The sequence below is a fragment of the Misgurnus anguillicaudatus genome, chromosome 22 (assembly GCF_027580225.2).
Source record: "Misgurnus anguillicaudatus chromosome 22, ASM2758022v2, whole genome shotgun sequence".
NCBI lineage: Eukaryota > Metazoa > Chordata > Actinopteri > Cypriniformes > Cobitidae > Misgurnus > Misgurnus anguillicaudatus.
In genome coordinates this window covers 34,262,741-34,287,914 of record NC_073358.2, presented here as the reverse complement: position 1 = coordinate 34,287,914, position 25,174 = coordinate 34,262,741, and the positions used below count along the sequence as shown (strand labels likewise).

Here is a 25,174-nt window from a genome sequence, read left to right as displayed (position 1 = left end):
TTTCCCAAGTGCTATAATTTGGTCCCCAGTGCTTCTATCAACCTAGAAAATGTGAAAAAGAACAACTAAGTAACTTAGTTTTGATAAAACATTCTCTGCAAGGATGTGAAAAAATAGGTAATTGAAATCTGGATAATACCGGCCCTTAATCTGCACTACCATTTAGTGCAGAGATTAGCTAATTTGCATTTTAAATAACACACCCAAAAAGCCATTTTTTGTGGCAATTTTAAAGGCGGGGTGCATGACCTCGGAAAGCCAGTGTTGATATTTGAAATCACCTAAACAAATACGCCCCTACCACAATAGAATCTGGACCTTCGTTTGATAGACCCGCCCACACATACACAACCCAGGCAATGATTTTGGTTAGTAGACACGCCCCTTACTGCTGATAGGCTACAAGTGTGTTTTGGTACTCGGACAGACTCCCTTATCCAAAGTGTTTTTAAAAAAATCATGCATCCCGCCTTTAACATGTTATAATATATTATCTATATGGTATTTTGAGCTAGAACTTCACATACGTACTCTGGGGACACCAAAGATTTATTTTACATCTTAAAAAGTCTTGTGAAATGTAACCTTTAAATAATATAAACACTAGAGATGAAAGTGCGCATGTTAAATCAATATGTATTGCATTAGTAAAAAAAACTTGCTACTGACAAGACAGCTGAATTAGAAATCAACAAATTATTCATTAAAACACCACCGAAGGCTTTATTTCTTACAGGCATGATATTAAAATTCTGTAACCATTTCATAGTAAAATGTCAATATGTAAAAAAAACCTCAGGAAACAGACTTGATCTCTCTTTAGTAAAAAAAAAATGTAGAATTGTCCACTTGTTATTTCCTTTTCAATTTTTCTCATGGGAGACAGATTAAAAATATTTTGCTTGTAATACCAGCTGTATAAAATTTAATATCCAAAAATATAAAATCCTAGTCTGCTGGTGTACATTATAAGCATCCTCACTATTATCCTAATAAAACAAATAATTGTGAATTAGCTACAAAAGCTGTGATAAAATACATGATTTTTTATCCTTGCACAATATTTTTTTCTTAGAGCATAGTGTCGATAGTTCATTGTTGAAGGTCTGTATGCATGAAGCAGGGCTCAGGATTGCCCTCATTTATTGCTGCAGCTTTGTTAACTGACTGGATGTGTTCCACCGGAGCAGCGGTCTGATCATCACAAAGTGATTGGACTGAGAATCCGGCGTGGTTCTGCTTCAGAATGGTTTCGGAGTATCTACATTTTGCAGAGCCACAACGACAACTGAAGTACTTTTTCTTAATTTGCCAGTAGGGATCACCATAGTCAAACCTAATAGAATGAAAAGGGCAATTAGCTTTTAATCAATAGCAACACAAATGGATTCATTACAAATGCCAGATGAATGAGACTTGAGGTGTTTATGAAAGTAATCAAAAATGTTTTTAGACAGGAATGACTTACCCTAACTCATCTCCAGCGTGAATAGGCTTGCTTGCATAGAGCGCAATTCGAGGAAAGCGAAGGTCCTGGTGCTTGGTGAACACACGTACTGGAAACAGGTTGGGTTCGCAAAGATGATTTATGAACCTGCCAACATTACCGTAAAATTGGGCATCAATACAGTAGACCTCTCCGACCTAGAAAGAAAATTTACCACCATTAAATATACACATAAAGAAAGCACTGATTCAACGGTAAGCCTGAGCATCATCCACTTATACACAATACTGTAGCGCCCCCTGGAGGACGCAAATAAGTATAACTTGAATACTCTAATCCCACATCTTTTTAAACTTGCCTTATTGTCTAGGTTGAACATGTACGAGTCATTATCCCGAACATTAGCCTCTCCATCTGAAATGATCTCACCTGCAAACCTGCACACATAGCAAATCTTCAGGGAAAAAGATCTTTGCCCCAAACAGTATGAGAATAAACCTAAATCATTCCTGTAATGGCTTTCATTTATGGAAGCAAATTTCCTATTAAATTACCCTCAATGCAGGAATCTGCACTTCAGAAACCAAGCATAGTATCCGCAGTATTGGTGGGAAGTATAAAAAGCGTAATTATATTACATATACTTATATAGAAGTATAAAAAAGCGCAACGTTAAAATAATTTTAGTAAGTAATCAGTTGTATTTTTTCTGAGACAGTTAAACATTGGCACTTTCAGCATTAATGTTAGTTAAAGGGGTGCAACAAGGCAACAATTTAGGGCGATTTTTTTTTTTTGAAAGTGTCAAGTGTCAATTACACATTGCAGTTTTTAATGCTCTTAAAAATGCATAACAGCCTAGTATAATGCAATTATAAGGAGGCTTTCTAAAAAGAAGGTCATACTCGCATACGAAAGTTCCTTCAGGAATTTCCTGCAGTGCTCGGACTCCCCAACCCATCCTCTCAGTCCTGAACACCTGCAGTCTTACCCTGAGGATACAAAAATACAAACTTCTAAAAACTGTAGTTTACATTGCAATACATTACACATACTAGTTATATTACCTAAGCCCATTCTGTATCACTCTATTCCTACATGTTCTCCAACATGAACAGGCATGGTTACACTCAAACAAGAAGGGTGGATCATCCCTGCAGAAATCTCTCAGCAAGCGGCCGTCCTGCGTGCCAAAAGATTAAATATTGTTAATTAGGCATTATTTGTATCACAAGGTCATGCATAGTAGCTACTAACAGCCATAAGGGCTGTCTAGCAGTTAGCAGTGGCGGCCGGTGACTTTTTTTTCGTGGGCGTTCGATGCGAAGTTCGTCACAACATGTATGTAGCCCATCATGTGTGTGGTTCCTTATTTCAAAATATGTGTTCTACGCGTCGAGTGTGTATGTGCACCACGTGTCTTGTCAAAATAAGTGCCTGCTGCAGACGCGTCTAAAGGGTTTATGAGATGCTCGAAGTTGCCAGATACTCGCAAAATCATTACCTTGTCATACCAACAGCGCATGCTGAGCTGACCGCAGATACAGCTGCTAGAGGCACAGTCACCTTTACAGCTACAGTGCTATTACAGAGAGAAAAAACATCAAATGAAGAGACATATTAAAAGCATTAAAGGAATATTCCATTTTCTTAAAAGAAAAATCCAGATCATCCACTCACCACCCCATGTCATCCAAAATGTCGATGTCCCTGTTCAGTCGAGAAGAAATTATGTTTTTTGAGGAAAACATTGCAGGATTTTTCTCATTTTAATGGACTTTAATAGACACCAACAATTAACACTTAACTCAACACGTAACAGTTTTTTTCAACGGAGTTTCAAAGGACTATAAACAATCCTAAACGAGGCATAAGGGTCTTATCTAGCGAAACGATTGTCATTTTTGACAAGAAAAATAACAAATATACACTTTTAAAGCACAACTTCTTGTCTAGATCTGGTCGTAATGCAACCCAGGTGACCCCACGCAATACGTCATGACGTCAAGAGGTCACAGAAGACGAACGCGAAACTCCGCCCCAGTGTTTACAAGTGTGTTGAAAGAGGACCGTTCCTACGTTGTTGTATGTCAACTGATACTAATTAATGTCTTTGTGTCAGTTTATTGTTTACAATGGTCCGCAAATGTGCGTTTTATATATGTAACACGTGACCTCCCTATGTCATTAAGCATTACGTTAGGTCGCGCTGGACCGGACCTAGACGAAAAGTTGTGGTTTAAAAGAGCATATTTTTTATTTTTCTTGTCAAAAATGACAATCGTTTTGCTAGATAAGACACTTATGCCTCATTTGGGATTGTTTATAGTCCTTTGAAACTCCGTTGAAAAAAACTGTTAAGTGTTAAGTATTAATTGTTGGTGTCTATTAAAGTCCATTAATATTAGAAAAATCCTGCAATGTTGTCCCCAAAAAAAATAATTTCTTCTCGACTGAACAAAAAAAGACATCAACATTTTGGATGACATGGTGGTGAGTAAATTATCTGGATTTTTCTTTTAAGAAAATGGAATATTCCTTTAACCTTATGTTTTGCTTTTTTCCATGTTGTGCCTCCTACCTGTAAGTGCGTTATGTTCTCATCTATATTTACTTGAGAAGTGAAACAGTTCTCTGGAACGTATTTGAAGTTGTTAGGGCAGGGTTCGTGGTCCGCCCCATTCACACACGGCACAGGGACCTCCTCATAGCCTCTGGATATATCTCTAAAAACACCAAACAGATTTCCATAATATTACATTACATTTCTAAAAGCAAAAATTATCTGTACGGACTCCAAGCGCATTTTTGTTTCTGCAAAGATAAGCAATATATTTTGTTAAAAAATTTTTAGTTACTTTAGGCAGTTTATTGCATTTTGGCTATAATGTAGAAATTAACTCTTCTACATCTGATTTGAAAAATATATACATTTTATTTTTTATACGCAATTGTATATTTATGTATTAAAGGGGACAATCTGACTTTTTCCATGTTTAAGTACTATAATTGGGTCCCCAGTGCTGTTATTAACCTAGAAAATGTGAAAAAGATCAACCCAGTAACTAAGTTTTGGTAAACCATTCTCTGCAAGCATATGGAAAAAATAGGTAGTTGAAATTTGGCCTTGTGATCTTGTCAGAAGGGGATAATACCGCCCCTTAATCTCCACTATCCAACCACTACACTGTTATTTTGTGCAGAGATCAGCTCATTTACATTTTAAAGGACACCCATCTAAATCAAACTTACAATGTGGCAATTTTAACATGTTATAAAAATGATCTATATGGTATATTAAAAGGGGCAATAAGTAGAATTTACCCCCCATCTAGTGGTGGAATTGTATTTAGCATTCAAATGAACAGTGCTCTCTAGCGCCTCGCCTTTCCAAATGCGTGTTGCAGCTACGATAGCCGTTATGTAATCGCTGATCTCCTTGTCCGTTGCAGCTAGTTCACATGTTCTGAATGAAAACGCGTTGTGGAAATGCGTTGGTAGGCTAGTGCTTTTTGTCCCTCTCTGCTATTATAGTTTATCAATACGGCGGAACGATATGGATGCCTCCTTGGACTTACCCGTTCAATGTAAGTAAAGAGGAAAAATTCTAAGGTTACAAAGAAAAGTCAGATCACCGGCAGAGGTCATTTGACACTAACGAGGACTTATTTATGAATAAAGACATTGATTTTGATTAACAAAAAACTTAAAATCCTACTTATTGCCCCTTTAAGCTAAAACTTCATGTACATACTCTGGTGACATCAAAGCCTTATTTGACATCTTAAAAACTTCTTGTGAAATGTCCCCTTTAACAGGAATGTTTTGATATATTTTGGACAACAGAAATAATGAGTATGAACATTAATGCCCTGGAAAATGTTAACAATGGGCCCAGTGTCGTTGCTTTACCTGCAGAGGAGCTTTTCTTTCTGTCCATCTCTGCCTCTCCTGGCATCGATTAACTTCTTATTGGTGTTTAGAATTGTCCACATCTTTGAATTCATGCTGCAGCAGTCCAAAGGAGTCTCGCCATCCCTGTTCTTCAGATTTACATCTGCTCCTCGAGACAAAAACAGCCTGGAGACAAAGCTTTAGATTACTCCCCTAAAAAAAACTCACCTCCGAGACTCTAAAACCACAAAGCTTTTGGACTCTATTTAAAGCTGCTATTAACAACTCTCTCAGGTGATCTGATCACAAGTGGACAGCAACTAATATGGAGTCCAAAACATTTTATGATCAAATCACTCAAGCCACATTGCATTTGTAGCAAAAACGCCTGCTTTCAATCAACCCAAGCAAGAGTTTTAAAATACCGACACCTACATGCAGTAAAATCTTGCAAAAAGTGTTTGAAACCATACATCCATTCATAGATATGCATACAGTATATCAGGGGTTTTCGAAGTAGGGACAGGGGACCCCCAGGAATTTCTAAGTGGTCCCCAGAAAATTTCAGATAATTTTTTTTTATTAGGTATTTATCTCTCCTTTCTCACAACATACATATTTGCTTAGTATCTTTCCAGTGTGTTTTCCATATTATTGGTTCCATTTTTCTAACTCACTGGTATTCGTAATGCAGAATTCTTTGTAAGTTGTTGTTGCATGTACATATAGGGGGTCCCTCACAAAATGCTCATCATATTAAGGGGTCCTTGGCATCGTAAAGTTTAAAAACCTCTGCTGTATTTTATGCACTAAACTAAAGCGTAGCATGGATTTGATGCACAGTGAGTATGCAGACAAAGAACCTTTCAAAATCTAATCATAAGGGGTCACAGGAGATGCATTTGAGACGCATATTATGTACACATTTGTGATCAGATCACCAAAAATTGATTTTATGACCACATGTGATCGGATCAACTGAGATGAATGTTATGACTAGGTGTAAACAGGCTCTTACATTACGCAGTCCAGCTGATTCTGTCTGACGGCGATGTGGAGTGGTGAATCACCATGAACGTTCACAGCGTGTAGGTCACATCTCTTATCCAGCAGCAGCTGAGCGATCTCATCCGAACCAGAGAACGCTGCCCAGTGAAGACAGATGTTCTCCTCCTAACAAGCAGATCACAAAAAACATCTCGAAACTACCACACACACAACATTAAGTTCCTTTTAGATGTATAGGCATTACTTTAAGGGATAGTTCACCCAAAAATGAAAATGTCATTAATGACTCACCCTCATGTCGTTCCAAACTTGTAAAGCCCGGTTTATAGTCGTGCGTAAGTTCTTTGCCATAGCTATGACGTAGGCTATCCGTAGCTCTGCGTAGCCTGACGTGCACCTCGCAAAAATTTTAACAGCGCGTCAGTTCTACGGGGACCGCAAGCGCTGTGATTGGTCCACCACAGTGTTTCTCAAACTTTTTCAGCCCAAGGACCACTTTATCTTCCATTTTTTTTCTGAGGACCACCTAACAGAATCCCACTTTAACAAGCCCCCAAAAAACAACAACATGGGAAGGATAAGCTAAATTTAAGTTTAATATGCAACTGTTCCAAGTCAAAAACTATGTTCAGAAATTATTATATGAATTTTATTTCATTTGAAAAAGTAAATGTGAAATGAGTTACAGCTTAACTCTTTCCCCGCCATTGACGAGATATCTCGTCAATTAAGAGAAAACGCTTCCCCGCCAATGACAAGATTTTCCGTCTTTCCGCAATACCGCTATTATCCACCAGGTGGCGCACTTCCGCAACTTTTTAAACCCGGAAGTATTGCCCTATGGCAAGCAGCTGTATGTCCGTGTATGTTTTAAAGATTGCTCTGAATGGGATCTCTATGAAAAGTCCGTCACAAAAATGGATTTATCTCTGCTTTTGCTCAAAATGTGGTGTTTTTGCAGAAACCTACCCATATTCAAAAGCTGATTACAAAAGAACCACTGAAGGTAGGAAGAAACAGTTTTTTTGTTTGAAAGCAGAGGGTCTGTTCTTTCATTTGGTATATTGTATGTTTATATATTCAAAGAAGAACATTTTCTGGAAGGCATTAAAATTTGGTGAAAATCATGAAAAACGCTGGCGCTGGCTGGCAACTTTTTTAAAAAACGCTGGCGGTGAAAGAGTTAATATGAAAAACAAACTGCACATGTGAAAAAAAGTGCCCACTAGGTCCCACTTAATGTCATTCCAAAGAGCCATAAGTTTAAAACTGTGGTGGTGGGTATATGAAGTCTATGGTTGTCACTATGGTAACAATAAAATGCTAAAAAAAATGTTCCCCTTAATGTCCAAAATCCCTGAAATTACAGGGATTTTACACATGAAGCAAAAACTAGTACATTACAAAACTAATAGATCTGTGGATTGTAGCCGCTTTCAATTGACGCTTGATCCTTCTTTTGACTCCTCTTTGGTTTAGCCACTGATACATTTTTATGTTATTAAACCAAAATGGCAAGAACTGATATTACTATTTAAATAAGTGACTATAAACACTTGCCTAGTTTAGGTCATCTTTTGGCGGACCACTGGGGGGGTTTGGTGGACCACTGGTGGTCCGCGGACCACACTTTAAGAATTACTGGTCCACCAGAACCCCTCCCGTCAGGTAAAAAAACTGCGTCTTAGGTATTTCTGTTTGCGACGGTGAAAACAAAGAATGGTCAAGTTAGGGAGTGATTTATCTCAAACTGCAACAAAAGTCACTGTTTATTTACTTCCATCATTGCTGGTCTTCTCAAATCATATACAAGTTGCTGTTTCTTCTTCATTTGTAGGTTAAACTTGCCAAGCTTCTTCTTCTTTGACGGTCGCGCTGCACGTGGATAATGCCTACCAGCGGTCTGCGCGTGTGTTTGCACGTCAAAGCAAAAGTATAAATGAAAACCAACGCGGAACCTACGCCATAGGACCTATGTACTACTATAACGAGCCCTTACGACCTCCGCTCATCTTCGGAACACAGTCCAAGAGGCTCCACACTCAGTCCGAGAGCTTGTCGACCCCTCACCGAAAATCCACGCATGGTATACGATATACTGTCCATGTCCAGAAAGGCAACAAAAACACCATCAAAGTAGTTCATGTGACATCAGTGGGTCAGTTAGAATGTGTTGAAGCATCGAAAATACAATTTGGTTCAAAAGGTTACAAAAACTACGACTTTATTCAGCATTGTCTTCTCTTCCGCGTCTGCTGCGAAGCGAATGCGCAAGACCAAAGTCACGCGACTGCAGCGACCTGGCTGACGTGCTATCTGGTGCGCCCCAGTTTGTTTTTTTGTGCTCCCATGCTTCGTTTACAGTCTGAGGGACACACGCTGTAAGTAAAAACGAAAAAACTTCACAAACATGTCTGAGGATAACACGTCATCCGCATCACTGCAGTCTCGTGACTTAAGGCACGCGCATACGCTTTACAACAGATGCAGAAGTGAAGACAATGCTGAATAAAGTTGTAATTTCTGTTATTTTTGGACCAAAATATATCTTCGATGCTTCAACACACTCCAACTGACCCACCGATGCCACATGCACTACTTTGATGATGTTTTTATTACCTTGCTGGACATGGACAGTAAACCAAACGTAGATTTTCAATGAAGGCTCAACTAGCTCACAGACTAAATATAAAACATCTTAAACTGTGCTCCGAAGATGAACGGAGGTCCCACGAGCCTGGAACGACATGTGGGTGAGTCATTAATGACATTATTTTCATTTTTGGGTGAACTATCCCTTTAATCCTAGATTTTAAAAAATACGGCAGACATCATAAAATGAAAAGAATAAATCTAATGAAAAAGCTGAATGTGTCACAAACCTTATCTCTAATGTGGACATCAGCTCCTGCTGACACCAGCAGCTTCACCTGCTCTAGGCGCATGTTCTCTGTTGCCCAGGTGAGAGGAGCCCACCCACCATCGTCCTAAGAGTGAGAATGAGATCGGTAACAGAGGGCAATCCCTTTATGAACAGCATCTAAGAAAAACTTGCTGAAAGAGCATTACCTTACTGTTAACATCTATGGACGACGTGGAAAGAAAATAACGCAGCACATCTGTGTGTCCTCCTCTTGCAGCCATATGAAGACACGTGGAGCCTCTTATATCCTGTGATGTGTAGATTTAACTCTCGATGAGGAATACAGCTTAAAGGGACACTCCACTTTATTTGAAAATATGCTCATTTTCCAGCTCCCCTAGAGTTAAACATTTGATTTTTACAGTTTTGGAATCCATTCAGCTAATCTCCGGATCTAGCGCTAGCACTTTTAGCATAATCCATTAAATCTGATTAGTCCATTAGAATCGCGCCTAAAAAATAACCAAAGAGTTTTGATATTTTTCCCATTCAAAACTTGACTCCTCTGTAGTCACATCATGCACCAAAACCAACAGAAAATTAAAAGTTGTGATTTTCTAGGCAGATATGGCTAGGAACTATACTCTCATTCTGGCATAATAATCAAGGACTTTGCTGCCATAACATGGCTGCAGGAGGCGCAATGATATTACGCAGCAGCCGAAAATAGTCCCCTTAGTAACTTTCAGTGGCAGATGACTATGTTCAGGCAGTGCGCAATATCACCACGCCTGCCGCAGCCATGCCTCGGCAGCAAAGTCCCCGACCACCACGCCAGAATGAGAGCATAGCTCCCAGCCACATCTGCCTAGAAAATCACAACTTTTAATTTTCCATCGGTCTTAGTACACGATGTAACTACAGAAGAGTCAAGTTTTAAATAGGAAAAATATCCACTCTTTAGTTAGAGTTTCGATATTTTCGATATCAGCTGAATGGATTCCAAAACAGTAACAATCAAATGTTTAACTCTAGCGGAGCTGGAAAATGAGCATATTTTCAAATAAACTGGAGTGTCCCTTTAAGGATTTCAATCCTCAGTGTAGTATAAGATCTAACAGCTAACTGACAGGTTTAAGACCACAGTGGGCATCAAATGTATTCTGCGTAATGCTGGTTATCATATCCTTCTGCCCAGTGGAAGCACCGGCTTTTAGCAAATATTTCACAGTTTCTAGATGATTGTTCTCACAGGCGTACATCAGAGGAGTTTTCTGCTCCCCATCGCACATGTCCAGGTTAGCACCAGCCTATGAGAGATCATGTACATCATTTAATACCAATGCACTGTTGAATGCTCTATTCTGACTGGTTGAGAAATGCTCTACGTATATGCATTGTTTTTTTCGATAAACACACACCTGACCTGTGAAATGTCTTAAAATAACCAACAGAGCATGTGTATGTGGTAAACATTGTATAAGTAGAATAATTGACTCCTTGGGTGTGCATTATTTTCAAATTAATTAAATGGCCCGTCATCAATAATTACATAAATATAAAATAAGAATGACATCAAAACCTTTGTAAAGATCTTAAATATTCACATCAGATGGAACATGAATCACTTAGGGAGAAAAAAGAGCTTAGGGTGTAATATCTGCATAATCAGTACCTGCACCAGTACATGGCAGATGTCCTTATGACCCTCCTCAGCAGCACAGTGCAGGGGAGTCTTCCTCTTTTCAGTGTCCATCTTTAGATTTGGGTCCACACCTTCCACCAGCATCAGAACATCCACAGTTATCAGTCATTAAAACCATTTGTACCAGCATTTAGATGTACAGGACCGATCGCTTGAAAAAGGCTTACCCAGCATATGCAGGACTCTCTGGAGCTCTCCTCTCTTAGCAGAGAAATAAAGCTGCTTTGGGGGCAGTTTAAATTTCTTAAACCTTAAAAAAAATGTAGGAAATACTAAATAAATGTACAAGTAAACAAAGTATGAAGAACTTATATATGCAGTGCAATTTAAGAGTCTAGTTATTATACAGATAATTTAAGGTATGGGCTAGTCCATTAAGACATTTCATCTGAGCTCTTCTTAGATGAAAAAGGTGCAGGACACTACTAATGTACAGTGTCAAGATAATATTGATGTGCATCTTACTTTCCATCCTCCAGCGCATTCAAAACCGTTTCCAATGACTCTTTATCAAGGCCTGCTGCTCCATTTGCACAGTCCAATTTAGCCCTACTTTGAGATTTAATTATATACATATGTGGAAAACACATTAGCACATAAGCACAATTATCTCAGAACAGATCTAGAAGTATTAAGCTAAACTTACTCCATTACAGAAGTGTTAGTCTTGTGTGTGGGCACAGCAGCTGTTAGCACTGTAGTGACAGGGTCAGGTTTGGGGATTGAGACTTCCTTGGCATGACTAGCTTCCTCGCCACAGTGAGGGCAGTAGAGTTGACCTCTGATCAGAGAGCCACAGCTCCGATGAAACCGGTGAGAGATGTTCCCATCTGGCTGACATTCCATAAATGTCCCCTGGATCAAACAAAACGCTATAAATCTTAGTGTGAGGTAGGTGGGTTGGGTTCAAATTTTAATAATTGAACTGTTAAAGGAAAACAACACCGATATTTTACTATGTTCTTACCTCAACTTAGACAAATTCATACCCATCTTTTTTTCAATGTGTGCACTTCATCTTTACACAGAGAGTCATAATTGTGTTAGCATTTAGTCTAGCCCATTCATTCCTTAGGATCCAAACAGGGATTAATTTAGAAGCCACCAAACACTTCCATGTTTTCCCTATTTAAAGACTGTTACATGAGTAGTTACACACGTAAGTATGGTGTCACAAAATAAAACATGGTGATTTGATAAAAAATGAGAACAGTACTATCATCACTTATGTGAACTCCCCCCTTATGCTCAAACTCAGGGAGAGAGGAAGTGATGATGTTACTGCGCACTGAGGTAAAAGTGCTGCAAACTAAGAGCTCTTCTGCCATACAATATAGTTCTCAGTTTTAATCCACTTAAAAAAATAACAACGTTTTATTTTGTGCCACCATACTCATGTAACTACTCATGTAGTCTTGAAATAGGAAAAAATTGAAGTGTTGGGTGGCTTCTAAATTTATCCCTGTTTGGATCCTAAGGAATGAATGGGGCTAGGCCAAATGCCAACACACCCACGACGCGCCGCACAAAGATGAAGTGCACACACCGACAAAAGATAGGGATGCATCAATTCGTCTAAGCCGAGGTAAGAACATAGCAAAACACTGAAAAACAGTGGTGTTTTCCTTTAAGACATTAAAGAGCATTTGGTATCCGCCACTCACAGCCCTGCAGAAGAAACCACAGCCTGGGCAGCTCTGGTGTTTCACCATCCCAGCTCGGTGGTCTTCACACAACACAAGCAATGGAATCCTCAGAGATGGACGCATCATTTCCTGCTTCAGAATCACCTTCCGACATAAACTTAACTAGAGGGAAAAATCAAATTCACTCAAAAATGTTTAGTAAATCCTGGAACAAGCTGTTTGTAAATCTGGCCCCATATCTATTTTACACATACAACCTGTTGTTGTATTCTTGTATTTAAAAGGGCTATAAGCAGGGCCAGATGGAATCTGCAGACTTTTTTGCTTTTTCTCTGGAAATTTTTTGGAAAAATCTGCGGAATTCTGCAGAATGATTTTAAATGTTTTTAGAAGATATTTGAGAATTTAAGCTATAAATATAACAAAATTGCATCTAAAATAATTACTTTTTAAAGGCTTACAATGAAAATGAATACACCAAACCAATGAGTCCTCTGAATTAAACTGTACCAACATGAACCTAATGTGCATGTCAAGATAGAATTATAGTTTGTATATAAAATGACATATATATTATTGTTTATAGTGTTATATATTATAGCAGAATAAAAAAGCTTGTGTTAAAGGACAAGTTCGGTATTTTACACTTAAAGCCATGTTTTCAGATTGTTTATGATGAAATAGAACGGTTTTGACTGAAATTTCGATATATGATGCTGGCCCGAGAATTTTCGGGTGTTTGTTGTATCACCTCCCACCTCTATAATGGGTTTATAGGTGCACAGGAACAATCCTTCCTAAAATGCATTAAACTTTCGTTTACAAAGACGTGAAACTCACTGAGTGGTCAGGGGTGTTCACTGATGTGCTCACGCAGGGATCGCTGCAAAAGATGCTTTCCAACAGGTTTTATCGTAGGTTTTGTCCAACTCCATTGACTTGTATTAGATGTGCTGTGAGGTACAGTAGTACTCGGCACCGGGAACTTTGTTTGTATTCTTGCAATTGGCAAAGGTGGATTATCGCCACCAACTGGGCTGGAGTGTCTATTATTCAAGCTCTCAACGGAAGAATATACGGGTGTGAGGCGTTTGGAAAAATAGGTCCACAAGATTACAACGAATGCTAAAACACCTGTTGGTAAACAATCTGAAAACAGGGCTTCAAGTGTAAAATACTGAACTTGTCCTTTAATACGTTTTCATTATGAATTAAGCACGAATGAAGATAATTTCATCATTTTTACGACGCAATGTAAACTTTATATTAAACATAACAAGAGCATTCGTCTTGTAAACGAATTTGAAATGATGATGCGTTGAGTGCTGACTGTCGCATCACATAGACGACAGAGACAAGTAAGATCTGTTTAACTAAGCGATAAGTTTTATTTAATAACAAATGGTTCATGCTCTTTATCATTCAAAACAATCACAGCAAACAGCACGCGCAGGGTTTATGTACTTGTCAATGCCGCTATGTATGTGTGCTTGTCGTCAATGACGGTTAGCCACAAACACGCTCAACTGCAGTTTATGTGTGCTTGTCAATCACAGGCATTACATCGCAGATTCCGTTTAGCCCTGGTTATAAGTAGTTACATTTTACCATAGATATGTACACTAGATGTTGCCATGGCTACGGCAGTTCATTGGACCGAATGCATCAAACAGAGCCGCCATCTTGAAACAGGGGAATCCCGCATCAGCGTCATTGTAGGCAATGGTGTAACAGAAATAAAATCACCATAAATTGTCATGAATGCGATTTTTTTCGTTTTCTTTTTGTTCGTTTCAACAGTCAGACATGTATTTAGCATTGGGTCAAGAAAAAATTTAAAGTTTTAAAATTTTGAAAATCTACTTTTTCTAACCATAATGCATAGTGCTAGTAGCCCTAACATCCATACGCAGCACAAAAGTCCGGCATCGTCTATGAATTCGAAGTACAGGCAGACATAACAGCTTTACCTAGATACTTCTAGTGACAAGACCCCTGTTCTAAGATGGCGGCGGTTTTGACGCATGCTAAGAACCCCAAGGCGACATCTAGTGTATACATCTATGACATTTTAACTTTCCATCAACGCTCTCCACAGCCATACATTTGCCCTCTGCCAGGGTCACCACATCCTGGTTCTTAGGCGTCTCCATGCGACAGCTACACAGCGGAGGTTCCAAGATGTCATCAGCCTCCATGTTCTCCTTATCCTCCGGTAAACCTACAAAGCACAAAATTCATGCTTTGATTATTATAAGCAAAAAATAACCCGTGAAATACTTTATACTACAATACATTCAGGTGGATCTTTCGCTTTCAGGGTGCATCCTACACAAATACAATCAGCTTTTCTCTCTGTCTAGCTACTTCATTTTCTCTTTTGATATTAGATGAGTCAATCTGAACATGCAATGTTTCGTATGTTTTTACAGTGACCAACCGGCGCAACGTCATAGAATGTCTCTGAACAGGTTCACGCCCACTTTTGGGGGAAATCAGACTAGACCTTCCATTGGCTTCCATTCAAAATAGCGGAACAAAGCAACGTTCTTACACAGCCGGCAGGCGTAAATAACTTATGAAATCACTCAGATTAAACATGTCGAGTATTTATCTGTCCACCCTGCCTGCCATAGAGCGCGAAAGATACATTAACATATTTAATTTGGTCAATATAAAAACATGTCCCTTTCATTCTCACAGCGTCAAATTTGTGTAACAACGCTCCCTATTGGCCAGAGGTGTCTGCCCCGGACATTTACTCGTACCTCATCGAGTCAACAGGGAAGCAAGTGAATGATTTTACTTCGTATTTGAAAGTTACTTCGTATTTATTTATTATGTCTCTATATTTAGAGTACTGAGTGCACTTTTCCGTCGAGTCATACGACTAACTGGCTTAGCGATATTTCCAGCAATCACTGGATGGCGTCGTTACACAAATTTGACGCTGTGAGAATGAAAGAGACATGTTTTTATATTGACCAAATTAAATGCGTTAATGTATCTTTCGGGCTCTATGGCAGGCAGAGTGGACAGATAAATACTCGACATGTTTAATCTGAGTGATTTCATAAGTTATTTACGCCTGCCGGCTGTGTAAAAACGTTGCTTTGTTCCGCTATTTTGAATGGAAGCCAATGGAAGGGCTGCTTTTTTATCACCCAAAAAGGGGCGGTGACGAAATTTACAGTCAAGTTCCCGGATGTGCCGGTAGTCCGTATGCTGAGTGTTTTTTTTTTTTTTTTTTTGAGAATCTGTGTGTATGCTGCCAAGTGGTCTTTCTTACTCCCTTACAAAGTCAGAATGCTTTGTGTCTCCACGTTGCATGTCTAATTTAACAATTAGGATCTGAAACCTGCCTCTGCTCAATTGAGTTCAACCTATCAAAATAAAAACATGCAGACAGGAAGCATGCAGATTTCATGAGGTGAAGACTTGATTTAGGAACTCTACTTTTGTGTTCTACAAACAAAGTCATCAGGCGAAGACGTCGTGTACCTGTGGGGACGGCTGTGAATATGCTATCCTGAGCCAGAGCGTACAGTGGGAGCTCTGTGTATTCCTCAGCGTTGTCTTTCTGAACATCCGCAGTTTCTTTGTTCTTGGGTGGTTCTGTTGCATTTTCACTCTCCGGCTTTGCGATTTGCTTCAGTGGACTTATTCTGTGTTTAAAAGCCTCCTCAATGGACATCTGACCACTTTTGGGTTTATGTGAGACTTCCTGCAAGAGTAGGTAAAAAGTTCAGATTAAACTGAAATGGATAACACACTTGGCCTGGTTTCACAGACAAAGCTTGGCTAAAGCCAGGACTAGGCCTTAGTGAAATTAAGATGTTTGAGCATCTTTTATAAACATGATTTTGACAAAGACGTTACTGGTGGGTGTCTTGAGACAAATCAATGGCACTGGCATATTTTAATGTGTCAGTGCAAGTTACTTTCAGTTGAGACAACTTCAACAAGTGTCATAAGCCCTATTCGGACGGACAATTGTTTTTCATGAGGATGTCTGTAAAAATACATTTGCATGCCTCCTTCACAATAATGCATTCAGATGAAGATAAATTTGTGGTGGATGTTCAAGTTTATAATTCAAAACGAAACACCTAAGGCACTGCACAGGCACTGATATTTGATTTTATGTATATGAAATACATACTTCTAATCATTTCAGTTATAAAGATGTCAATAGAGACAGAGCGCAGTTATGCAAATTTGAAAACCACGCCCACCGGGGGGGAAAGCAATCCAACCATCTCCATTGAGTTTGTATTGCGAGAAGCGCCTCCTTGTCATTTCTGGCTTATAACAAAAAAATGAATAATGCCTAAAAGCTGCTTTGTGACAATATGTACAGCTAACAAGCCAAAGAACCCAGAAATAAGTTTTTATAAGCTGTCGAGCCGTAAAACCCAGTCTTTAAGAAGAATAAAGTGGATCGCCGACTACGTTTCCCCCTAGTGGACGCAGTTTTACTGATAGAAGTACTATGAAAAGTTGCCTGTATCCATTTGTGTGTCTTTAAACGCTTGTTTTTTGGGGTCGACAGCTTATAAAAACTTATTTACAGATTAAACTTAAAAACAAAATAATACCTAAAAGCTGCTGTGTGACAAGGTGTACATCTAACACGCCAAAAAAAAAAAAAAAAAACGTTTGTATAAGCTGACGACTTCAAAAAACGAGCTTTTAGACACAGAAATGGAAACAGGCAACTTTTCATAGTACTCCTATTAGTAAACTGCGTCCAATAGGGGGAAACGTAGTCGGCGATCCACTTTATTCTCCTTAAAGGCTGGGTTTTACGGCTCGACAGCTTATATAAACTTATTTCTGGGTTATTTGGCTTGTTAGCTGTACATACTGTCACACAAAGCAGCTTTTAGGCATTATTCAGTTTTTTGTTATAAGCCAGATATGACAAGGAGGCGGCCTCTTGCAATACAAAGTCAATGGAGACGGTTGGATTGCTTTCCCCCCCGGTGGGCGTGGTTTTCAGGTTATGACGCGCTGCGCTCTGTCTCTATGCTCATAAAAAAGACGCAGAATAAACGTGAAGTGTGTGACCATATGATGCTTTTCAGTGGCCTTAAAGGGAAATTCCGCCTTGAAATGATCCTGGGGTTGGTGACGGACGTGTGCCGAGTTCGACCGTTCACTGGGGTTTGTTTTCGTGCTGGTCTGGCGTGACCAGTGTTGTTGCTGAACGCGGATTGGCATGTTGTGGTGGCCTTCGGGGCATCAGTGCATTAAAAACGAAATCGCTATGTCTATACTACTAATAATGCTCAAAATAACCCCACACTTACACTGTAGCACAATGAGGGTCTCTATATGCAAACAGAAGCATCGAGAACCCTGCAAGTGTACAGGCAGTCCACCAAAAAGAAACATTCACCGTTCACGTCCGGACCACACATCCACGCGGGCGCCATCCCGGGAAAACCGAACTCTCGCGCGAAAGCACAACACCTGTTCAGGGCAACAACGTTTCACGCGAGAGTTCAGTTTTCCCAAGATGGCGCCCGCATGGATATGTGATCCAGACGTGAACGGTAAATGTTTCTTTTTAATAAACTGCCTGTACACTTGCAAAGTTCTCAATGCTTCGGTTTACATATAGTGTTTCCCATAAATTGATTTATTTGTGGTGGCCCACCACAGAATCAAAACTGGCCCCCACAAATAGAATTTTCATGATTTCCATTTTCATTTTTATTTCACTATTTAAAACAGCTTAATTCGGCTAAAAATATAATGTGATATATAATACAGATCAAATACAGATACAGATCAAAGAGTAGAAGTGAAACATATTTCAGGTGCCAACACTAGATCAAACGCAAACACGACATGATGACATCACATATATGCTAATTAGCGGGTGACATCATCACCACCACAGTCTCCTCAAAATCCTGTGGGAAACACTGTTTACGTGGGTGCTCAGGAAAAAAACACTAGTGACATTCTGGCAATAAAATCACTGACTACCTCTGTAAATTATGAAAATACCTTACGTCCCCACAAAAAAACAATTACTGACCGAATAGGGCTTTAGTCTAGGACTAGCCTTAAGTCTCGTCTGTGAAACCGGGGGTTGGAGTAATCTATGACACTTAAGAAATCTGACCTGTGCATTTGAGGGAGATAACAGTTCATTTGGTTTCTTAGAAAGTTTTGCTTTCTTTTTAGGGACAAAGCTATACAGCCCCATTTTTCTTTTCTTCTTCTTGGACGCTACAGACAAATGCAAACAAAGGAAGTAGAGCTTTATTATATAATATGCACTAAACATAGAAAATATAATTCGGTTTGGTAAGCAAAACGCACCCACCAGTTTGTGCTGAATCTTTGAGTCCCTGTTGTAACATGAGCTGCTGTGTGGTTGAGGACTCTCTCTCACGAGTACTGTTCTCGCTGTTTACAATCTATATTGTTGAAACAAATAAAGCTAGATTGAAACCTAGTTGCTTATATATCAAAGTAAGGGTGTTTTCACATATACACTGTTTAGGTCGGCCCAAATGACGTGTCGCTCCGAGTACGGTGCGTTTGGGTCAGTGTGAACACAACAGCCGCACTCGGGTGCGCACTGAACGGCCGCTCCGAGACCGCTCTAAACAGGTGGTCTCGGAGCGGCTGTCGCCGAACTCTGGTGCGACCCACCTGTGGTGTGAACACTGCCGGACCTCGGGCCGAACCAAATACAGGAAGTTCTCCACATGTTTGAGCCACTGGGCTTCCGTTGTGACGTGAGCCGGGTGTTATATTGTGGGTTAACAACAAACAAGCCAATCCTGGTCCGTTGCATAGAGATTCGCTGTCTCCTTTACGTTTGAGCTGATGATTTTATAAATGCATAGCTGTCCTCCACACACAAATAGTGACATTACGGGCTTTTTGGCAAACGGCTCCGTGAGAAAGGCTTTAATAGAACAGCTACGCAATTTCGCGTTAAAGCAAAGAAACTTTGCAAAGACGTGCATCGTTTATCTCCACATTTTGATAGCTGCGCTCTCCCTGTCAGGCTGGTTGTCATGGAAACGTGGGGGTGGTCATGAGACGGTAAGAGCTGTCAGAGACCAATGACAGCGCTGACCGTTGTCACATGGTGTACGGTGCGGCATTTCGAATAAAGTAAAAAATATATATATGTGAACACGGACCGCACTAACTGAAAAATGATACAATGTATTTTGGTGCGCTTCGAGGCCGCACCACGGTGCGCACCAACATATGTGAAAACAACCTAAGTGCTTTACCAAAAGTGACATTCAAGTGGGACTGGGGGTGTCTCAACTGAGAATATTATCCTGGGTCTGTGAAAACCCAGCTAAATTATTTTTGTGATTAAAAAAGCATCCTACATAATGTAAGGAATATTCTGTAAAAATATAACCTTGATATATTTAATACTGACTGAGAAAGGTATGTCAATGAGATCAATCAACGCTTGAAATTAAACTTTGACACCTGCATTTCACATACAGGTTCACATTTTGTCTGGGTACCCTTTCAGACACACAACTGTTAAGGAACCCCTATGCTATCTCAAATCTGATGATATGAATCAGGTAAATAAAGCGGACACATAAAATGTGCAGTGCTCTCCTCTGTATTGAATGGTACCCATTGGACTTCATACATTTTAGTTGCAGATGTAGTGCTGCCCACCAATCTACTCGACTCTCATCATTTTAAAGGGAAATGAAAATAATGTCATTAATGACTCATTAATAATAAACTCATAAGACCTCCGTTTATATTTGAAGAGTTTCGTTGCAAAACGAGATAACCACCGTTTTTTTTAATTGTTCAGAAATTTTGTTTTTTGGTTGTGCATTCCAATTAATTTCAATGCAACTGCAGTTGGTTTGTTTTGATTTAAACCTTTATAACTTAAAAAATACAGCTAAGTAGCACCATAAAACAAAATAATAACATGATAACATAATAATAAACATGTTTTGACAAAAATGTTAAAAAATGGATTTATCTCGTTTTGCAACGAAACTCTTCATTTGTAAACACAGTTTAAGATGTTTTAGATTTAGTCCGAGAGCTTTCTGACCCTGATGTACGGTATAATGTTCATGTCCAGAAATGTAATAAAACATCATCAAAATAGCCCATGTGACATCAGTGGGTCAGTTAGAATTTGTTGAAGCATTGAAAATACATTTGGTCCAAAAATAACAAAAGTTACGACTTTATTCAGCATTGTCTTCTCTTTCAGGTCTGTTGCGAATGCGCATGCACATTGACGATGCTGATGTACGACGCTGCTGACGTGTTATCCTCAGACTTACACAGTTCACAACAGACCAGGAAGAGAAGACAATGCTGAATAAAGTCGTAATTTTCGTAATTTTTTTACCAAAATGTTTTTTCGTAACTTCAACAAATTCTGACTAACCCACTGATGTCACATGGACTACTTTGATGACGTTTTATTTCCCTTCTGGACATGGACAGTATTGGGGATGCCACAATTCTCAATATAAAATTGAACCGTTCGGTTCGACCCGCATGGTCCAATACGCACATGTGAATTGAGGTTTTTCGGTTTATCCATCCAAATCTGTCAGTTTTATATTCCCTGCACTTTTGTTAATGTGTGCGCCCGCGTGATCTGCACGCTTAAACGCCACAGCGGGTTGATATCCAGTCACTGTGCGCTAGCTGCGTTAACTCTGCTTGAACAGATTTCATTTGCGAGCACACACAACACAATACAAGTCCGACAACAAAAAGCAGCAGCACGACTGTCTTTTAAATCTGAGGTGTGGATTAATTATTTGCGCATGCAGATTACATCCAACATCAATGTAAAAAGGCAAATTCGCGTAGGGCAATGCGAATGACGCAAAATTGGGCTTGTTATTGACGCAAACACGCGTTATTTGCCTCAAACACGTCTTCCGCGCAAGTTGAAAAAGTTCAACTCAAGAAGAGAATACGCATGATGCCAAAATAAATTCCACCAGTAATCTTGATTGAGGAATGCATTTTTTGGTTTCAACACAGACAGCATGATGTTGATCTTCACAGTAGTGCAGTAAGGTATAGCCTTCATTTACAATGTAAAGTTTAATTTACTAAGAACAGGTATATAAAATGGCCAATTTATGTAATGTAATGATATCATTTTTATATATATCTTTATTTAATTATATCTTATATTATTGTATCAGTACACTAGAAATGTGTAAGATGATTTTTGCATTTACATAAAATAAAGAGAACTGCAATTAAAACCAGTATTTTTGCTTCTTAACATCTCAATGTTGCTGTTACCTAAGCATAGAATTATTTAAAAACACCTTAATAGACCATAGCATCAGAACCGAAACCAAACCGAAAACCGTGGACAAGAACCGGAAATTGTATTGAACTGTGAACTAAGTTTATTGTTGCATCCCTAGACAGTATTCCGTACATAAAATTTTAATGGATGGTCAGAAAGCTCTCGGACTAAATCTAAGACATCTTTAACTGTGTTTCCAAAGATGAACGGAGATTTTATGAGTTTGTAACGACATGAGGGTGAGTCATCAATGACATTATTTTCATTTTTGGGTGAACTATCCCTTTGAGAGAAAATCAACAGCTACATTTTTACAGTTTGCACAATTCTGTGACCATCAAATTATGTCCATGTTATTGACTTAAGTGCAGTTCCCAACTTTATCCTAACGCCAATGGTCACTATAGCGCCTACTACGGTGACATAATTGCTGATACACCCCTAACCTCAAATTCATAATTGTCCGAATTACTAAGTTTCCTGAAAACTAGCCAAAATAAATAAAATGAGCATACAACATTACCTTTAGAGCAGCTGAAGCAGGTGCTGGTCTAACCATTGTTTTCCAGGCCAAACGTGGTGGAGCAGGACGCACAGCTGTAAACTGCCCTGTAGTCTCCTCTGACTCTCTCTGGACAAGCAGACCCGAGCCATCATCTTTGTGTCTGACTGCAGGAATAGACAAGGTGGAGGTGCTCTCCGAGGCAGTACCGTTATCAGAACTCTGTTCTGCATGTTTGTCTTGCTGTAAAGAGGCATGATTTGTTGAGATAATGTTTTCAGCTTGGGTATTGATGGATGCCTGACCAGTGAGTAATTGAAATACAGGCCCTGTGGGATTCTTGCTGCTTGAAGTCGTCTGTTGTTTACCAGCCTTTGGAGAAACACCAAGAGATTTGGGCTTCTTACCTTTCTTAGAGGGATCAGTGGGGCTGTCAATACCTAAAACAAGACAATAATGAAATACTGTTTTCTGTACAAAAAATTTAAATGGGTAAACAATTTGTATTCATACTTATATACTTAGAATAATATATAGTCTAATGAAATGGTTCCTCTGGGACTGTGGTATAGGATATTTGTTTCATATTACAGGATATAATTGGGTGATTCTCACGAAACCATTGAAACACCACGGCACTAATGATTTTAGCTTTAAAATGTGTAATATAGTAACATTAAAAAGCATCAGAATTAACACAATACTGTGTTCTACCTTGCACAATGTGTGATTTCAACATAAGAATTTATAATTGTAAATTTTATCTCATTTTCTGCTGAAATTCTCATTACCGCAATGTGTCCGGCTGTGTTTGAACATGCGTTATGTTGTAATTTAATCAAATTAACACAAAAATATTAAGAAAAAAATAAATGGATGTTTTGCTAGACTACTTTAGATGACAGAAAAAAATATTTACTGAATATTCATGTATAATAATAATGAAGAAAAATTAGGAAAATGATGTGTCCATGCCTGATGTACTCATCCTCCGCAACACTTTTTGAGAACAGTTTAAGCACACATACAGAATTTTAATAAAGTTTGATTTTGAGTGACCAAGCACATGGACCAGTTAATTCAAGATGGCTACCAGGTAAGATCATTTTTTTTTACAGTTAATTTGAAATATTGTCTTGTCAGAATGCTTACACGACATTTTGATTATCATTACCGCAACAGATGCTTATTAAATGTTAATTTAATTAATAGCAGGATAATACTTTGATTTTAAATGCATGTGCAGAATCTCCAAATTATGTTCTTTCAGGTTTGTCATGTCATTTTGAAAATATGTCAGTGTTGATGTTTTCTGACTGTTGCGGTAATGAGATTTTTTTAGGACAAATTTTTTTAATTATGTTACAAAAAGTGTTAAATGATAAGTAAAAGTTTTTAAATTAATGTTCCATTTACTCCAGACTTTGTTTTTCAATGTCTGGTGGGAAAAAAGTAAATTTAAGCAATTTTTACATTTTCATGCTTGACATTTTTAAAACCAAGTTTTCGTGAGAATCGCCCAATTACAGGAAAACAGGATGACACTTTCATTTTTTGGAGTCATTGTTTATCCCTTTGAATAACCATATGCATGTTACCATTTCAAGCAATTCATAATAATTTACTGATGACAAAAATTGAAATCAATGACCTTGCAGTCAATTAACTCACCACCTTTCTTGGACTTGGCCATGATAATGGGAACCTGGAGCAATCCAACAAGACCTCCAAGTTCCTTCCTCTATGAGATTTCAAAGTGATAGGTTGACTGTGATTAAAATACCTTAGTAAAATAAGCCATGTGGCTTTATTATAGTAAAAGTTCAGTAACCATGCTTAAACTGTAGAAAAATCCATGGTTAATTTGTGGCAACCACGTTTTTGTAGTAATCAGACAGCAACGATGTAACTCGCTAAGTGGGCAGCTCACATGGTTTGCAAACACAGACAGCTAATGTGTATTTGGTCTGACATATTAAATCTGGCTTTCCATTGCGAGACATAGTGTTAACAATGACTTCCTTTGTCTTTCTAACTTGCTAAACAATAACAAATGTAAATGTTTACGTCGGATGTAGCGCGCGCGCACTGGGCGGCATCACAATGCACGTGAAACAATGTAGCTAACAGACACGCGCTATGAGCAGCCAAGATAAACTTAAAAATCGTTGTAAAAGCATCGACTGTGGTCTGAAATGCTATTCTTAAATAACTGCCTTGCACTTACCAATTAACTTTTAATAGTCTGCATTTTTGTCAACATGTAGTGCATTCGGAAACTTCAGAAGCAGTCTTCCTCTCTACAGCTACATGCGCCCTGCGAATGTCACGTGACCACACTGCGCCCTCTGCTGATGCAGTTATCAAACGTATAGGAGCAATATAGTTTCATTGCGCAATTTCTAACGTGTCGTATGGTAGTTGTCCTATGGTTGGAAGCTCAGCCTCACATGCACTTCTCCTAAATGAAGCAATGTTTGCCCCTGATTCTAAACTTTATCGGTTTCTCATCTCACACTTGTTAAAATGGTAGACATTGCAGTTTCTCATCTGGATTGTAGCTGCTGTTTAGTATTGTTTCTTAGATTGTGTCTATCTGTGGTATGTTTGAATATGAATAGCTTTAGGAATATCTATTAACTAGTGTGCATAAAAACAATGAAAAAAATCAGTAATAAGCATCCAAAACTTATGCTGTGTTCCAGATAACTCAAATTTTTGTCCCACCTCAAAACTGGTAAAATTAAAATTATTTAATAACATTGAGACATTTTGGGGTGGTTTCCCAGAGAGAGA

The 25,174-nt window shown here is 38.8% G+C and overlaps 1 protein-coding gene across 6 annotated transcripts; it reads right to left on the bottom strand.

Moving 5' to 3' along the window:
* Positions 1–696: 696 nt before the first annotated feature.
* On the bottom strand, positions 697–24,757 carry ehmt1a (euchromatic histone-lysine N-methyltransferase 1a). Of its 6 annotated transcripts, none has more exons than XM_073860315.1 (24): positions 24,606–24,757; positions 24,050–24,119; positions 22,400–22,818; positions 18,904–18,997; positions 18,700–18,806; positions 16,065–16,287; positions 14,641–14,784; positions 12,582–12,727; positions 11,564–11,772; positions 11,383–11,469; positions 11,092–11,167; positions 10,888–11,001; positions 10,402–10,522; positions 9,419–9,522; positions 9,232–9,336; positions 6,360–6,514; positions 5,360–5,527; positions 4,029–4,173; positions 2,952–3,029; positions 2,515–2,630; positions 2,353–2,439; positions 1,806–1,884; positions 1,469–1,644; positions 697–1,336 (listed from the first exon to the last, which is right to left on the bottom strand). In XM_073860315.1, the coding sequence occupies exons 2-24, from the start codon at positions 24,069–24,071 to the stop codon at positions 1,093–1,095; spliced, it is 3,219 nt and encodes a 1,072-aa protein (XP_073716416.1). In that variant the 5' UTR covers positions 24,072–24,119; positions 24,606–24,757; the 3' UTR covers positions 697–1,092. The 6 variants fall into 6 exon arrangements, with proteins under 6 accessions (XP_073716416.1, XP_073716418.1, XP_073716420.1 ...); XM_073860317.1 differs by having other exon boundaries at positions 11,383–11,466; XM_073860319.1 differs by having other exon boundaries at positions 24,053–24,119.
* Between the last annotated feature and the right edge of the window lie 417 nt (positions 24,758–25,174).

Excerpts from the sequence above, each read along its gene's own strand:
- ehmt1a (XM_073860315.1), bottom strand. The coding sequence starts at position 24,071 with ATGGCCAAGTCCAAGAAAGGTG. Across the intron at positions 11,168-11,382 it reads AATGCGCTGGAGGATGGAAA|GTTTAAGAAATTTAAACTGC; the intron begins GTAAGATGCACA and ends ATTTTTTTTAAG. Across the intron at positions 1,337-1,468 it reads CACGCTGGAGATGAGTTAGG|GTTTGACTATGGTGATCCCT; the intron begins GTAAGTCATTCC and ends TCATTCTATTAG.